This window comes from Mustela erminea, chromosome 5 (assembly GCF_009829155.1).
Source record: "Mustela erminea isolate mMusErm1 chromosome 5, mMusErm1.Pri, whole genome shotgun sequence".
Taxonomy (NCBI): domain Eukaryota; kingdom Metazoa; phylum Chordata; class Mammalia; order Carnivora; family Mustelidae; genus Mustela; species Mustela erminea.
In genome coordinates, this window is record NC_045618.1 from 65071747 (window position 1) to 65089213 (window position 17467).

Sequence of the window (17467 nt, forward strand, 5' to 3'; positions counted from 1 at the left end):
GTATTCATTGTTTTTGCACCACACCCAGTGCTCCATGCAATACGTGCCCTCCCCAATACCCACCACCTGGCTCCCCCAACCTCCCACCCCCTGCCCCTTCAAAACCCTCAGGTTGTTTTTCAGGGTCCATAGTCTCTCATGGTTCACCGCCCCTTCCAATTTCCCTCAGCTCCCTTCTCCTCTCCATCTCCCCATGTCCTCCATGTTATGCTCCATAAATAAGTGAAACCATATGATAATTGACTCTCTCTGCTTGACTTATTTCACTCAGCATAATCTCTTCCAGCCCCGTCCATGTTGCTACAAAAGTTGGGTATTAGTCCTTTCTGATGGAGGCATAATACTCCATAGTGTATATGGACGAAAGTCATATTTTTAACACTTCGGGAAAAATAATAGAAACATCTTTATGACTTAAGGATAGGAGAAGTCACAAATTACATGCAAAAAGGAAAAGACTGATTAATGAAACTACACTAAAATTTAGAACTGCATTAAAATCAAAGACCCCACAAAGAAAGTAAAAAGAGAAGACACAGATTAGAATATATTTGCTCCAGTTATAATAAAGGATTAGTATCTACAATACACTAAACACACAAATTACAAACCAGTAAGAAAAAAACAAACACCCCAAGGGAGAATAGGCAAAAGACATGAACAGTCACTTTACAAAAGAAATTCAAATGTCATATATACATCAATCTTAACCAGCAGAAAAATGCAAATTAAAACCCATCATAGTATCAGAATGGCAACATGTTTAAAAATCTGCATATGCTGAGTATTGAAAAAGACATCAATAATGAAAACTAACATACATTGCTGGTAAGAGTATAAATGGATAAATCAACCCTGGAAAACTGGAGTATCACCTAGTGAAATGAAAGATGTGCATGTCCTACGACCAGCAATCGTACTACCAGCGCAGAGAAATGTTTACACATGTGCTGCAGTAGATGTGAACTGTTTACAGCAACACAGTTCACAACAGCAAACTGGTAAAAAAATCTAAAGTTAGATAAACATCTATTTACACAATGGGATACCAGATGCAAGTACAGTACATGTTTGTATTTCTGTGGTGTTGGTAGTGATCGCTCATGTACCATCCAATCCTTATGAAACTCACACACATGTACGAGCACTATATAAGGCACACTGTGCTCTCTATGGTCTGTAATCACACTGCCTGTGTTCAAATCCTGGCTAACTACCACCTGCCGTCCATGTATATCTGAATTAGATTTCCTAACCTGTGTCCCCTCATCAATAAAATAGGGCTAATAGCAGTATTACCTATAGGACTGATAAGAAGATGAATGAAATAACACTTTATTACTATCATTAATATTTAAGAAAAACAACCATATGGAAATAGGCATGATTACTTCTGGATAATAGATTTACATGTGACAAATTTTCTTTTTTCCCCCAATTACTCAAATTTTCTACAATGATATTATGTAGTGTATAAAAGTAAGTTCTTCAACAAATGGTGCTGGAAGAGGGGCGCCTGGGTGGCTCAGTGGGTTAAGCCGCTGCCTTCGGCTCAGGTCATGATCTCGGGGTCCTGGGATCGAGCCCCGCATCGGGCTCTCTGCTCAGCAGGGAGCCTGCTTCCTCCTCTCTCTCTCTCTCTGCCTGCCTCTCTGCCTACTTGTGTTCTCTGTCAAATAAATAAATAAAATCTTTAAAAAACAAAAAAAAAAAAAAAAAAAAAAAAAAAAACAAATGGTGCTGGAAGAAATGAGTATTTGCCTGCAAAAGAATGAAGTTGGATCCCTTGCTAGTAGCACGTACAAGAATTAATCAAAATGTATCATGGATCTAAATATAAGGGCTGAAACTATACAACTCTTGTAAATCTCCACACCTCAGTTCAGGCAATGGTTTCTTAGACATGACACCAAAAGCACCTGAGACAAAAAAAAAAGTAAACTCACTTTATCAAAATTAAAAACCTTTGTGTTTCAAAGAACACTGTTGAGAAAGTGAAAAGGCAACCAGCAGAATGGGAGAAAGTATTTGAAAGTCATCAGAGTCAGTACCCAGCATATATAAGGAACTCTTAGAACTCAAGAAAGACAAAAAATTTAAAACTGGACAAAGATGTAAACAGACACTTCTCCAAAGACATCTACAAATGGATGATGAGCACATGAAAACATGTCAAACATCATTAGTCGTTAAGAAAACGCAAATCAAAACCAGTGAGGGGTCCCTGGCTGGCTCAGTCCATAGAGCATGCGACTCTCTATCTTGGAGTTGTGGGTGCAAGCCCCACACTGAGCAGAGGGCACACTAAAACAAGCCACACACACGCCCCACAATGAGGTACCATTTTGACTACACAACTACAAGGATCGTTATAAGAAAAAGGTAGACAATGGGACGCCTGGGTGGCTCAGTTGGTTAAGCAGCTGCCTTCGGCTCAGGTCATGATCCCAGCGTTCTGGGATCGAGTCCCACATCGGGCTCCTTGCTCGGCAGGGAGCCTGCTTCTCCCTCTGCCTCTGCCTGCCATTCTGTCTGCCTGTGCTCACTCTCTCTCCCTCTCTCTCTCTGATACATAAATAAAATCTTTAAAAAAAAGGTAGACAATAACAAGCGCTGGTGAGACTGTGGCACTCTTAGTGCCCTCACACACTGCTGGTGGGAATGTTTAACAGTGAAGCTGCTGTGAGAAACCAGTGTGTGGTTCTCCAGGAGGTTAAGTGGCCCAGTAATTTCACTGCTAGGTGTATACGCAAGAGAAATGAAAACTAGGACATAAAACTCGTGCACCACTGTTCACAGGATTATTTATAATAACCCAAAAGTAGAAACATCCAAATGTCCATCAACTGATGAATGGATAAACAAAATGTGGTACATCCATATAAAGGAATACTATTCAGCCATACATATATGCCACAACATCCATGACCCTTGAAAACATGCTAAGTCAAAGAAGCCAGTCACAAAAGGCTACATATTTCATACTTTCATTTATATGCAATGTCCAGGATTGGCAAATCCAGAGCCAGAAAGTATATTAGTGTTTGGGACTTAGAAGCCACAAGAAATGTTAAGTGACTGCTAATGAGTACAGAATTTCTTTTTAGAGTTAATGAAAGTGTTCTGGAATTAGATAGTGGTGATAGCTATATGAGTCTGAATACACTAAAAACCACTGACTGGACTGTATACTTAGGTGGGTAAATTTTATGTAATGTGAATTATGTTATGTATATATTTTAAAGATTTAATAACTTATTTGAGAGAGAGAGCAAGAGAGCACAACCACAGGGAGCTGCAGAAGGAGAGGGAGAAGCAAGCTCCCAGCTGAGGAGAGAGCCCAATCCAAGGACTCTGGGGTCATGACCCAAGCTGAAAGTAGAGATTTAACCAACTGAGCCACCCAGGTGCCCCTAAATAATTTTAATAAAACTGTCATTAAAATACAAATTTGCACATAACATTACTACCTTTCAGTTTTTGACCTTTCAGAGGCTGTGTAATATGACTTTGATTCTAGCTCCAGCTCTTATTAGTAAGGCTATGAGCCAATCAATCAACCACTTTGAGCCTAAGGTTTTTCATCTGTAAAATGAAATGAATAAAAAACTACCCAATCCATCTCATGTGGTTATTTTTTATTTTTTAAATATTTTATTTATTTGACAGAGAGAAATCACAACTAGGCAGAGAGACAGGCAGAGAGACAGGCAGAGAGAGAGGAGAACGCAGGCTCCCTGTGGAGCAGAGAGCCCGATGCAGGGCTTGAACCCACGATCCTGGGATCATGACCTGAGCCAAAGGCAGAGGCTTAACCCACTGAGCCACCCAGGCGCCCCTCATGTGGTTATTTTAAAACAAAACTAGATAATGCACTCTTGTTCATGCTTTCCATAGCCTGCTTCCATTTCATTTAGTCTTATCAGCTTACTGTTGCCTCCACTCCTTGCAACTTTTTCTTTCTTAGTGTTTATTATAATTTTCTATCTTTTAAGGCCAAAAAGGATAAACTGTTTAGTGGAATTCGGGTAATGAAATGACTAGAACTAAGCAAATGTTTGGGCAAAGACTATAGTTTGGGGCGCCTGGGGGGCTCAGTGGGTTAAGCCTCTGCCTTTGGCTCAAGTCATGATCTTGGAGTCCTGGGATGGAGCCCCCCGCATTAGGCTCTCTGCTCAGCAGGGAGCCTGCTTCCCACTCCCCTCTCCCCACCACAGCCTGCCTCTCTGCCTACTTGTGATCTCTGTCAAATAAATAAATAAGATCTTAAAAAGACTATATAGTTCTTTTAACTGCTAGGTTAAATGAATTCTCCCAGATCTTCAATCAAATAAGAGCACATAACAGAAAATAATCCTGCGGGGTCATACACTTAATTTTGTTACCTCCAGTGCATGTATGGGGATTGAACACCTCCCCCAACCATTGAGATGGCAAAGAGAGTCCACAGTGCTGGCACTTCCATGGATCATTAGTCTATTTAAAAACTCCTCTTGAGTCAATCCAAACAAAATCAGAGAAAGTCCATTTTCTACAGGGGAAAAAAAAAAGTTACCTTCAGTAAGTTATAAGGACTTAGGGTTTAGCATTATAAATTCTAATTGAATTAAATTAAATTCTAATTGCTCCATACTTCAGCGCTGTAATTAGAAATATATTTATTGGACACCAAGTACTATTCTGACCATAGTTAATTTGATTTTTTAATGCTTTTCCAAGAGGAGTTTTATTTTTTAAACACAGACCACAGGGTACATTCTAATAAGAACCATGCATCCTATGACACAGTAGTAAATCTCACTTTTCTCCTTTTTATTATCCTGCACAATAATTCTTGGAATTTTAAACTATTTAGAGAGGTTACATTTCTGATTTACTAAGATAAAGCAAAGAGCAGGCCCCTGACACAAGGAAATACATAATTACCAAAATTTGGGTATTAAAGAGACACACAGTATGATCACATCATTCAGTAGCTTTACAAGAGGTTATAGCATAAATGCTGAGTGACTATATATCTGAAATATCAAACTCAAATGTCTACAGGGCCAAACAGGTGGTGAGACAAGTGCAAGAAAAACTTAACGAGAAAAGGCGCATCTAAGAGAAAATTCAGCTCCACTCTATAAATTACTACGCAGGAATGCAGGCCTAGTGTTGCCAGATCTTAGAATTTTTCAGTAACAGCAGGAAATCCTCAATTTTAAAGGTTTATAATGAAGTCTTTTTAAAAGAGCTTAGATAGCGCAAGCCAAACAAAACAGATCTGCACTTCATAGATGGCCCACAAGCAGCCAGCTTGCAACTTCTGCTTCCACAGGCGAGTCAAGTGAAGACTCTCTGGATTAAAACCAACCTGTGTTACTCTTAAGACTCTCTGATTTAGTATCTGAGCTGAGCATTTAGCTGAGCAAAATCAACCTTAATTAAAAATCAAGTACAGGGAACAACAGTACCAAGAGTAACACCAAATATCCCCCGTGAAAGACCTCCACTTAGAGGAGAGAGTAGACACTAGTATCTCCAGGGCAGAAATAAAATGGGTTTTACAAGAACACCTCTCAGCAATGGATTTCAACCTGATACAAGACATTCTCACCTGTCAAGACAAGGCATAGCTGCTCGTCTCCACTAGCGTCTATAGGAATACACTTTCTGCCAAGGGAGAAACACTGCATACCCTGGGTCTCCAAATCCCAAAGGCCAATGGTGCAGCCCATTCCTTCCACTGCCCAGGTAAACAGTGCACTGAATCCTGTCACAGACATACAAGTAAGCTCAACAGGTTCCTCTTGTTCACTAATGTTCATGATTTTCCATGATCTCCCTGGTTCACTGGTGTTGGCATGATCCTTCCGTGGAAACTTATAGTGGCTGTGCATTATGTCCTGTGGAATGAAGGCCCAGCCTAGCATACTGGTATTGTGGTTACCAGATTCAGGGGACTCCAAATGCAAAATATTCTGGAACCATGGAGCACAATAGGAAACCTCCAGTTTGGAGCTCTTTATTGTTTCATTCAGTGATGACAGCTGGGCTTTCCAAGACCTGGAAAATAGGGTAGAACTCACATCTGTTACAGTGAAAGGCACTAAATAAAACACTACATCAAGAAGAAGATGCATTAAAAAAAAAAAGTATCTACTTTTGTAAAGCCCTTTAGTAAAAACCACAAAAAATAGAAATAAAAGTAAATCCAAAAAGGGAGGAGTTTCTGTACCTATCAACTTGAAAGGAAAACTTGGTCAGTTTCATGTTGTAGTCAGAATTAACAGGATCATCTTCATCAATCCCCTTGGGGCCTTCAATAGGAATGTCTTCTAGAGTTCTTTCACATAGTAGGTGTCCTGGGTGTTGCCTACATTTTAAAATGATAACCATGGTCAACAATGATGATCAAATCCAAATTTGTGTTACTACTGCTCCTGGTTTTTTGTTTTTTTTTTTTAAAGATTTTATTTATTTATTTGAGAGAGAGAGAGAGACAGGAGCCGGAGAGGGGAGAAGGTCAGAGGGAGAAGCAGACTCCCTGCAGAGCTGGGAGCCCAATGTGGGACTCGATCCTGGAACTCCAGGATCACGACCCGAGCTGAAGGCAGTCGCTTAACCAACTGAGCCACCCAGGTGCCCCGACTACTGCTCCTGTTAAAAACTGAGGGGTGGAGGTGTCACACAGAAGGAGTAGTACAAACAGTAAGTTTCTGTGAACAGGACTCCTTATCTCCATTGCTTATAGCAGAATGATAAAGTCAGCCTGAAGAATCTGGCCCATTTATAACAATGTGTGGTAACAAACTATTGGTTGTGTTCATTTCATAATACATACATATACTAAATCATCACATTATACACCTGAAATATAATATTGTATGTCAATTATATCTCAATTAAGAAAAAAGAATTTGATATTTGTGGGTTTTATGAAGAGATAAGAGCACTTATTGCCTACTATGTTGCAGATGTTGTGATTAAAAACTGTATATAAACTAAACGTTTCAACAACCCTGTGAGGGTTTATAGATAAGGCAACAAAGGCTCAGAGAAACAGTGGGGCTGGATTTGAACCCAGTCAATGTGACCATAAAGCCCAGGTTTGGTTTTGTTTTTTTAAGATTTTATTTATTTATTTGACAGACAGAGATCACAAGTAGGCAGAGAGGCAGGCAGAGAGAGAGGAGGAAGCAGGCTCCCCACTGAGCAGAGACCCTGATGTAGGGCTCAGACCAAGGACCCTGGGATCACGACCCAAGCCAAAGGCAGACACTTAATGACTGAGCCAGCCAGGCGCCCCAAAGCCCAGGTTTTTAACTGCTCACAATACTGTCAACACAAAGTAAGATTTAGGCTAAGACAGGCAATACCCAAGAACTAGAAAGACAAAATCCGAATGCGGGTGTACATGCAAGAGTACATGCAGAAAGAGGGCTGTCACATTTGAGAAACACAAAGAAGGCAAAGGTGCCGAAAGCACAAGGAATGAGAAGCAAGGTGGTGTGAGATGAGGCTGGAGAGCCTGGCAGGAGAGAGATGGTGCAGGGCTTTATGGGCTATGAAGGATTTTTAGTTTCTTCTTGGTGGAGGGAAGCTAAATAAGGGTTTTAAGCAGAAAAATAATATGATCAGATACAGAAGAATAGCTAGGGGAGAAAGAGAGGAATTTAAACACCCTGAGCACTTATTTCTACAATTTGAAGGTAAATATGTTAACATACATGTATCAAGGAGATGATGAGAAGAAGTCAGAGAAGGCAGGGTAACAGTGAGAGAAGATGACACGTGGAGATGGTCGTTCCCCATCCCCCCAAACAAAAGGTGGATGCCTTGTCCCCAGATGTTAGTATTTGGCTATTTCTCTGATAAGATAACAACCGTAACAACATCACTCTGGTTATTATACAGAGTATGAAGTTGAGGGAGAAGAGCCGTCATCGAAAGACCAATTAGGAGCTGTTACCCTACTTCAGTTCAGACAGTGGCATAAATGAGCGGTAACCAAGGACTTAAGAAAAGTGGGCAGATTCAAGAAACATTTAGGATGTAGAAGGACTAGGACCTGGTGATTAACTAGATACAGATTTAATACTTAAAATAGTTTTGAGATATAAAGAAGAAAAGAAATGGAAAACAGTCCCTAAGAAAGAAGGAAGAAATAGGATCCAGAACACCGAAGGATGGGCCTTCACAGAAGGAGAATCCGTTGTAATAGGAGGAAAGATGAGGAGATGGGTACAGGAAAATGGGTTTGTAACTTAATGTGAGAAACTGAGGGAACTCTCATTAGACAGATTCTACTTCCTTTATAAAGTAGGAGGCAATGTCACCCCAGATTTGGAGGCAAAGAGATGAGGAGAAACCTAAGGAAAAGAGGGTTAAAAACATTGTTGTAAAGAATGGGCTCAAGAAAAATCACTATAAAATCTCCAGGTAATATTCAGAGACCAGTTGAAGGTAGCAAAAGTGAACTTATAGTGCTATCAGTTTTCCTTCATAGTTTTCTTACAAGCGCCTGGTTGCTTGGGTGCAGGGACAGAGAAGGCAGAATGAGGGAGGTAGACTTTGTCCAATCAAGGGCTACCATAAGGCAGGAGCAAGAGTTTAGGGTGTATGCAAAAAGGGGCTGAAATGAGGGTGAGAATGAAGTCAAGACAAGAGGGGGCTAGAGAGTGGAAGGTCAACTGACTGGAAATTTCAATGAAGTCAGAAGACAAGAGTGGGAGTACTTGAGTAAGTGACGTGTAAAGTTTGGGAAGTTGCGGTCAGGAAGTGAGATGTGGAGAATAGTGACTTGGGGGAGGAACAGCTTCAAACAATGACAAATCCAGGGTAAGAGTACGCGAGTGGACCACTAAAGTAAATTGGAAAAAAAAGTCACTGACAATGAACTGAAAAGAATAAACCACGAGTCTGGGTTCTCAAGGAGCTTACAAATTCTATAGGACACATGAAAAAATGAGAGAAATAATACAAGACTATACAATCAAGGGCCAAACTGTAATATAAAGCAAAAGTGCTTCACAAGTTCAAAGAAAAGAAAGATGATAAAATGAGTGTAAAATTACAAGTGGAAGGGGTTTTAGTAAGAAAAGGCCTCATGAAAGAGGTAGATCTTAAAGGATAAAATGAAAAGGAGAGACTGATATTCTGTATCAGAGGAAAAAAGAGCTAGAACCAGGAGTGAAGAAAGAGAAACACATTTCTAAACTTCAGAGAACAGCTAGAAAATAAAACATGCAGTCAACTCTAGAGAAATCATACTCATTAAAGAGCATTCATGTAAATAATAAAGAGATTACTCATTTAGTTGGGCAGGACAGATCCCTAAATTTGTTGGGAACAAAACACTAGCTTTGATGTTAAAGTAGCTGAGTTCAATGCAATTTGTTCAAAGAAATATATGCCTGATGCCCTCTTCAGAGTCTCTAGAAATGTTACTAACTCTTGAAGTGTTACTAAAACATCAATGGGAAAGGAACCCTACATACAAGGATCTGAGTGGCAAGGATCAGGGTGGCAGAATAGACTTTCCTCCCTCCTCACCTATCAAATTATTTTTCAAGGTAGATGATTAGGAGGTAACTCTAAATACACAGGAGATGGTTTAGTCAGTAAAAATGGCCTACTGATAAACAAGCTCATGATCTGAGAATGTGCTAATCATCCCTGCTTAAAGATTAAAAAAAAAAAAAGGGCATTGAAAGGCCACTTTAAAAAATCACAGTGGTAAGAAGTTCTGGTAGGTATGTGAAAGATGAATTTGTCCTTTCTTGTGATCCAAACAACAAGCCATAAAAGCCATCAAAGTGCACTCCCAATTACTCAAGGATTTATCTCATTCATATTAAGTGAGGACCAGAAATCCTAATGGTTTTGAGTGGCCTTCAATACTGAAAGTCATAAATGCTGACTAGAATGCTTTCAGATAAGGAAATTGCAATGTACAGGCTGGGGTGTGTACTTAAACCTCTCATAGCATACCTCTCTCAAACACTGTAAAATCAGAAGTAACTAGAATATCTAAATCAAAAAGCAACACAAAGGAGAATTCAATTTTTACTAATATATTTAGATAGCCACAGGTGTGGGTCCTTCAAGGGAAACGCCTGAGGAAATCCTCAGCTGGAGCAAGCTAGCATAACATATCTTATTAAAGTTCTTAAAGAGAAAAGTAATCCCTAAGGCTGCCAGGACCCTGAGGCACATAAGAAGCAACTTCAACTCAGGGTAAATCCTTTTTTCTTCTACTGTAACGTAGGGCAAAAAATGGGTAAAAAATGTATTAATAACCAACTGTGCTACTATACATTATGTACCTTGATTATGTGCTTGATTACTTTACTTACATGATGACATGTCATATATAACATAAATCAAAATCACAACTTTGATATACATTATGAAATAAAAAGGTAGCCAATGGTTATTTGCACAATTTTACAGTAACAACCTCACTAGGTAGTAGCTAGAACATGATCTAGCTAAATAGAGAAATAGAACAGGTTTCAAAAAAAAAAAAAAGCTAACAAGTCCATTTTTAATCTCCTATGGCTTTATCTCAAATTAGAGATTGCAATAATTTACATACCTGAAATACAAATTTAAGTTCACAGCAATTGCAGAGTTGGAGGAGCTGACAATCACTACAACATCTAGGTCTTGAGACACTTTCAGTGAAGTGAAGGAAGAAATCTTGGCTGGTTCCTGCTGTTGCTCATCACACACATCTTCTTGGTGAAGTGCTAAATCCACATGGGCTACGTGTGTACCATCCACAGTGTCAAAAATGTCTTTGAGTTAAGAGTTAAGGAAATTGCCAGTCTTAAGTATGCCTCACCACTTCAAGCACAGGATGGGATGGACTTTGGAAACCTCATGGCTGCAACCTTGTAGGGTTAGTGGACACCAAGGCAGCCCTCATCACAGTCATCAGCAGACTATGAAGTTGGTGGCCCAATAAACCTGACAGAATTCATTCAGAAATACTTGCTGAATATCCACTCTGGGCCAGGCCTTGAATGACACCTTGCTAATATTTCCACTAGTGTTCTACAACAATGCTAAGAGAAATATAACGTGAGCCATGTTCATCACTGTAAATTTTCTAGTAGCCTTAATAAGTAAAACCCAGTGAACCTAATTAATACATTTTATTTAATCCAATATATCAAAAATATTACCATCTCAACATGTAACTGATATAAAAAATTGAGATATTTTACAGCTTTTTTTCATACAAATGTTCAAAATCTGGTATTTTACATTTGTAGCAAATCTCAAGACACTAAATTTTCATTGGAAATACCTGCTCTGTATTTAAGTTTTGTAAAATTCACATTTGAGAACTTAAACACACTTAAAAGTTCTCCAGTAATTAAATCAAGTATGAACTTTTAAATTTAAAGTAATTAAGTAAAACTGAGAATTCCATTCCTCAGTCATAGTAGTCAATTTCAAGTGCTCAACAGCCATAGAATCCTAGTGCCTACCATGCTGGACCGCACCATTCTATAACCTGGCAACAAAGATTAAATTAGTGCAACATTTTATGACATTTTTATAAAAAATTTTAGTAAAGGCTATTTTAGATCTAAAGTAGAAAAAGCATCCCTTTAATTCAGAAATAAAAGTTCCAAAATCCTGTAAGGGGTCATTTTCAAATTCTTCAGAACAATTTTGCTAATGATCTATGGATCTGCTAGAGACAAACAAACAAACAAACAAACCAAAACTGTATTTCCAAAACCAAATTAAAAGTGGTTAAGCAAGGGGCGCCTGGGTGGCTCAGTGGGTTAAGCCGCTGCCTTCGGCTCAGGTCATGATCTCAGGGTCCTGAGATCGAGTCCTGCATCAGGCTCTCTGCTCAGCAGGGAGCCTGCTTCCTCCTCTCTCTCTGCCTGCCTCTCTGCCTACTTGTGATCTGTCTCTGCCAAAGAAATAAATAAAATCTTTTTAAAAATAAATAAATAAATAAAAGTGGTTAAGCAAACCCTATGATTTACTAATATGATGGAATCATTAGAGATAAGTGGGTTATATTTATATATGAAAATGAAACTATCAGATCATAAACAGTCCTCAAAATCCTTTCTGGAACAAGCACATAGTAGATATTCAACAAGCATGTTTTGAATAAATGGGTAATATAGAGCATATGTAATTTAGAAAGAACACAAGTTGATCATAGGACTATGAGAAAAATGTACATAACAGAAAATATTTCAATAGAATATAAAGCAATATAGGTGAGTATTTTAAGTTCATAAAGATCTTTTTCCTTGGAAAGTTTTACTGAAAAACTAGCATTCTGCCTATATACCAACCAGTCCAGTCCCTAAGACTAAAAACCTGAAAAAGGCTCATCTTTCTAGGTAGCCTCCTCCCCTAGATATCCCCACCTTTACTGCCAAGGATACAGATCCAACCTAAACTACTCAAAATAAAAAGAATTCCTCTGCAGAGCTGCACGTCAATAATCCTGTCCACTGCTTGTGTAGGCAAGGGTAACGTGAAACAGTTGAGTACTCCAATCTCAGCATCTCTTTCAGGAAATACAATGTGTAGGACAATACACTTGTTGATGAACAATAGTGATGTGTTATTGTGAAATGACAGGATTCGCAAAGATAATAAAGAAATATCTAGGAAACAAAAGAAGATTATTTCAAACTCACTGGTCAGTTTTAGAGTTCATAAATTTGATTTTGTAAACATAACACAAACAGGTGAAACAAAGAAGAAACAATACTTTGTCCGACTCTAGGCAGTTACTGCTCATACCTACCTAAGCAAGTGATTACTTGTCAGTAAGAGGATAAATAAAGACAGCCTACAATGTCTCTGTTCACTTTATTTTTGGCCAGAGTCTTATAGCATACCAGAAGATTAGGAAAAAATTTAAAAATAAATAAATAACCTACTTATCCCAGGAACTTCACAAAAACAATCAGTATTTTTTTTTTTTTAAAGAAAAAGAAGGGGGGTAGCTGGTGGGCTCAATCAGAAGACCATGTGACTCTTAATCTTGGAGTTGTGAGTTCAAGCCCCACACTGGGTGTAGAGATTACTTAAAAATAAAAATTCTGAAAAAGCAAAAAGCAAAAACAAAAACGCAGGAACCTTAAAATCAAGGGTGTCAAGTATACTACTGCCTTAAATACAGAAGCCTGAGTACTTTGATTTCTGTTCCCTGCAGCCCTCAGGATGAGTAATCAGTCTAGATCAGCACTATCCAATAGAAATACCGTCAGCCACAAATGCAAACCACAATGTAATTTTAAATTTTTTAGTAGCTATACTGAAAAAAGAAACAGGTGAAACTAATTTTTACATATTATTTACCCCATTACATCCAAAATATCATCACAACATATAATTAATACAAAAACTATTAATGAGATATTTTACTTTTTTATACTAAGCCTTAAAAATCTGGTATGTATTAGACACTTAGAGGACATCTGAATTCACATTAACCACATTTCAAATGCTCAATAGCCCTATGTGACTAGTGGCCACTATACTGGACAAGGCAAATCTCCCTCCCCGATTTCATCTTTATAAGAACCCTCCCTGGAATGTATATAAAATTACATAGTAATATCACAGGCTTAAACATGCTGAAAGACCACCTGTAAATACTTACTGATATTTTGATCTCCAATGAGCTTTTGCAAAGTCTCCTCACTACAGCTATACAAAATGGTTGCATCACATCTTCCGTCTTTCAAATCAAATTCATAGATTAACAGTTCATAACTTTCACTAAGAGCAAGCAGTTTGGGTTTGTCTGTTGGTGAGCTGCTGTTACGAGAATCCTCCCAAACAAAGCTAAGGAAAAAGCGTAGATTATTATATTCTATCATCCACAAAAATTTTTACCCACAACGGGCAGAAGAGCAAAAGGAGTAAAGAACAATTCTTTAGGTCACACGGTAGTAGCATTAATCCTACACTCAAGGGAATATAAATTGCTCTGGGACATCCCTCTTCTTCCCCCTGAACCTCCTCAGGCCAATATAGGAGTGAGTGGAGCAGAGAGCAGGGAGCAATAAATGGTGGCTGCTTGTATTCCTTCATTTAAATCCAGTCTGATGAAATGTTTAAAGAAACAATCATAAGGATGTTTCAACAACCAAATATGTATATTATGTATAAGAGGTGGTACTCACAATTAACAAAATAGCTTTTGCTAACTTAAATGCTTTCAATGTCTTTTAAAAGTGACTATTTGTATTTACAGACTTTGAGGACTCCAAGATACTATACTATAGAAGAGCTCTGTCCAACAGAACTTTCCGGGATGATGGAAGTACTCTATATATCTGCACTTTCCAATAAAGTAACCAATAGCCACATGGGGCTACTGAACATTTGAAATGTGAATAGTGCAACTGAGGAAAAATGCAAAACTTACTAAGTCACATGTAGCTAATGGCTACCATGCTGGACAGCTGAGTCACAAAATTATGCAGTATGAGGTCAACACACTAACACTGGCTAACAATGGTGGGAAGAAACTAATGAATGATGCTACAGCTTCAAATTAAACTAAACTACATTTAAAAAATAAAAGGGGGGGGGTTGCGCCTGGCTGGCTTAATTCGTTAAGCAAATAACTTTTTTTTTTTTTTTTAAAGATTTTATTTATTTGACAGAGAGAGATGACAAGCAGGCAGAGAGGCAGGCAGAGAGAGAGAGGAAGCAGGCTCCCTGCTGAGCAGAGAGCCTGATGCGGGGCTCGATCCCAGGACCCTGAGATCGTGACCTGAGCCGAAGGAAGCGGCTTAACCCACTGAGCCACCCAGGCACCCCTTTTTTTTTTTTTTTTTAAAGATTTTATTTATTTGACAGAGAGAGATGACAAGCAGGCAGAGAGGCAAGCAGAGAGAGAGGAGGAAGGCAAATAACTCTTGATTTCAGCTCAGGTCGTGATCTCAGGGTCATAGGATTGGGCTCCTCACTCAGAGGAGTCCGCTTGAGATTTCTCACGCTTTCCTCTGCCCCTCCCCACACACCCCTATGCACAAGCAAAGGCTGTCTTCTCTAAAATAAATAAATCTTTTAAAAAGATTAAAAAAAATAAAAGGGCCCAATTCTGGAAACAATAAAATGTAAGGAGAGGAAGCTGTCATGCTGATAAAGTTTCATCTTTTTAAAAAAAGTTTTTCTAAAGAATATATTTTATATCTAAAAAAAACAGACTTGGTGCTCTAGTGTACTTATTAAAGAAAAAGAATGATGGACTTTACTTTTCTATCTTTATACCTAAACTGGTGACTTTTCATGAACACCCAATTCCTACTGTTTACAGTGAAAATCTGTAAAACCACTTGAATGTTGAATATGAAAAAGATTAAACAAATTAAGGTGTATTTAAAAGGCAGAATACAGCAACACCGTTGACATCATCAGCATATGAACTATACCATCACGTGAAAAGACAGGAAATTTTCAGTAAAAATAACTACAGGATGTACAGTGATTTCAACATATATAAAAAAGGACCATATATACTTTGAGATAAGCGAGCCCTGAATACTGTATATTTGTCCTTATTTTTATCCCATGAAGCACCTGAATTAAAATTAAAATCCAATTCAAATAGAAAGTCCTTCTTGATCCTCCTTCAATCCACTAATTTCACACAATTATGGATGCCCTCATTATTTCAAGTGTGTGTCTTTTGTTAAGTTGTCAGACCTAAAGAGTTCTTTTCTCTGCCTCATTCCTCTCTTTAGGGGACTGTGTCCACAGGTACTTAACACAGTTGAATAAAATAACTTCTCCTATGGAGAGATTCTTCCTCCTAGCAACTAGAGACCAGGAGTAAGACGATTAAAGCACTCGTTTATTTAATAAGCAAATCTCTATTGTCAGACAGTGTTACAGAACCTGGAGATTCCAAACTAAGACAACTCTTAACTACTTAATGTTTTAGGAAATGATTTCTAAACGTTTTCTATTATTAAAAAGACCCCTGGGGTGCTGGCTGGCTCAGGTGGGAGAACAAGCCCCTCTTGAACTTCGGGTTTTGAATTGAGCCCTGAGATTACTTAAATAAAACTTTAAAAAAGAGAGAGAGCGCCCAAAGACTCAGAGGGCACTTCACGACATAAACTCTAACTGCTGGATGAAGAGTTACAGAAGTGGAAGGTTAATACATGATTATAATTGTTTTTTTCTGTCTTTCTCTGTCTTCTGTCTTCCCAATCAAATAAGCTTCACATATAAGAGCTGTCGTAGACTGCTCCTATGTAACAGTTTGCGTGTAATAAATATTACAGTAAAATGTAATAAATATAAATAAATATTGAGTTGCGCGAATAAATGAATGGGTTAGCTAGACTATCCTTCAAGGAGGCGGCGGGGGCGGCGAGGTTAATCCATGTACACAGAAGTCGCTGTTTCAGGCACAAGAAAAAGTTATCAGGATGATTCAAATTAGAGATGATCCCCAGTTGCTATCATCAAGGGATTTAACTGAAGGAAGATGGGCAAGGTGCACAGCACAACAGCAATTAATTAACTTATGTTGAATTAATGAAAGAACCCCTACTTTGGGACCTGCTCCGGGTGCGCGGCCAGCAGAGGGGTTGGATGCCTTATCTGCGCCCCGGTAAAGGGAAGCGAGGGTGGGCTGCAAAGCTAGGAAAAGGTTCCGAGAAGGCACCCGGATCGCATCTGAGCTGTTTCCCGCGACTGTCATTCCTCTCCCGCTACCTCCACGCCTGGAGGGGAGCACTGGGGCCAGCGGCCTAAGGTTCCGGACTCTTCCACCACTGCCCAGCACTCCCGCAGCACTTACTGCCGAAAGGGGCCATTAAGGCAGCAGGCACCCCCGCTCCGGCCGCCCGGCGCCAAGGAAAGCACTTGCAGGCTGCCTGCAGCGGTCAGGCTCCCCAGAACCTCCTGCTCTCTGTGCAACTGCGCCCGGCATCCCAGGCGCCCCGTTGCCTCCACAGGAACTGGCACCAACAGCATAGGTAGAACCCGCTCCATGGCTTTAGCGCTGCAGGTGCCGCAAGCCGCAGCTCCCCCGGCCGCCTTTTCTGTAGCCATTTTGACTCGGCTATTTCTTCCGGTCACCTGAGCGCAGCTGCGTCCTGGGCATGCGCCGTGTAGCCCACCCGATCGCAGCCTCGTGACTCTCCCAGGGAGAGCTGAACTGTCCCCGCCTTTTGCAATCCTGGCCTTTGGAGGCTGGCGCTAGTTCCTCCAGCAAAGTTACATCTGCCTTTGCTTCAAGCCTGTTTACTTAACTATCTTGGAAGAGTTAAACTCCAAGTTTAGCAGCCTCAGGCAAGCTGGAGCAGCTTTACTCACTCCGTGGCATTACCCCCTGCCTTCTCCTCTAAATGCTTACCCTTTATTAAAACCCGTTTCCCGCCTCTCTACTTTTTCTTTACCTATTGTGCTGTTATTTCCGTTAACAGGCCCTGGGTGGTACCATCTCATTGGTAGTGTGGACCGA

General features: G+C 39.6%; 1 protein-coding gene across 1 annotated transcript in view; it reads right to left on the minus strand.

The window, feature by feature from the left end:
• The window catches only part of SPG11 (SPG11 vesicle trafficking associated, spatacsin), an 88558-nt gene extending 71470 nt beyond the window's left edge, over positions 1–17088 (minus strand). Inside the window, exons 1-7 of the mRNA XM_032343558.1 lie at positions 16802–17088; positions 13640–13824; positions 12411–12635; positions 10583–10784; positions 6221–6358; positions 5600–6048; positions 4386–4531 (exon numbers count right to left, since the gene is read on the minus strand). Of these exons, the coding sequence (XP_032199449.1) occupies positions 4386–4531; positions 5600–6048; positions 6221–6358; positions 10583–10784; positions 12411–12635; positions 13640–13824; positions 16802–17055 (1599 nt within the window). The 5' untranslated portion in view covers positions 17056–17088. The remainder of the gene's footprint in view (positions 1–4385; positions 4532–5599; positions 6049–6220; positions 6359–10582; positions 10785–12410; positions 12636–13639; positions 13825–16801) is intronic.
• Positions 17089–17467: the final 379 nt, after the last annotated feature.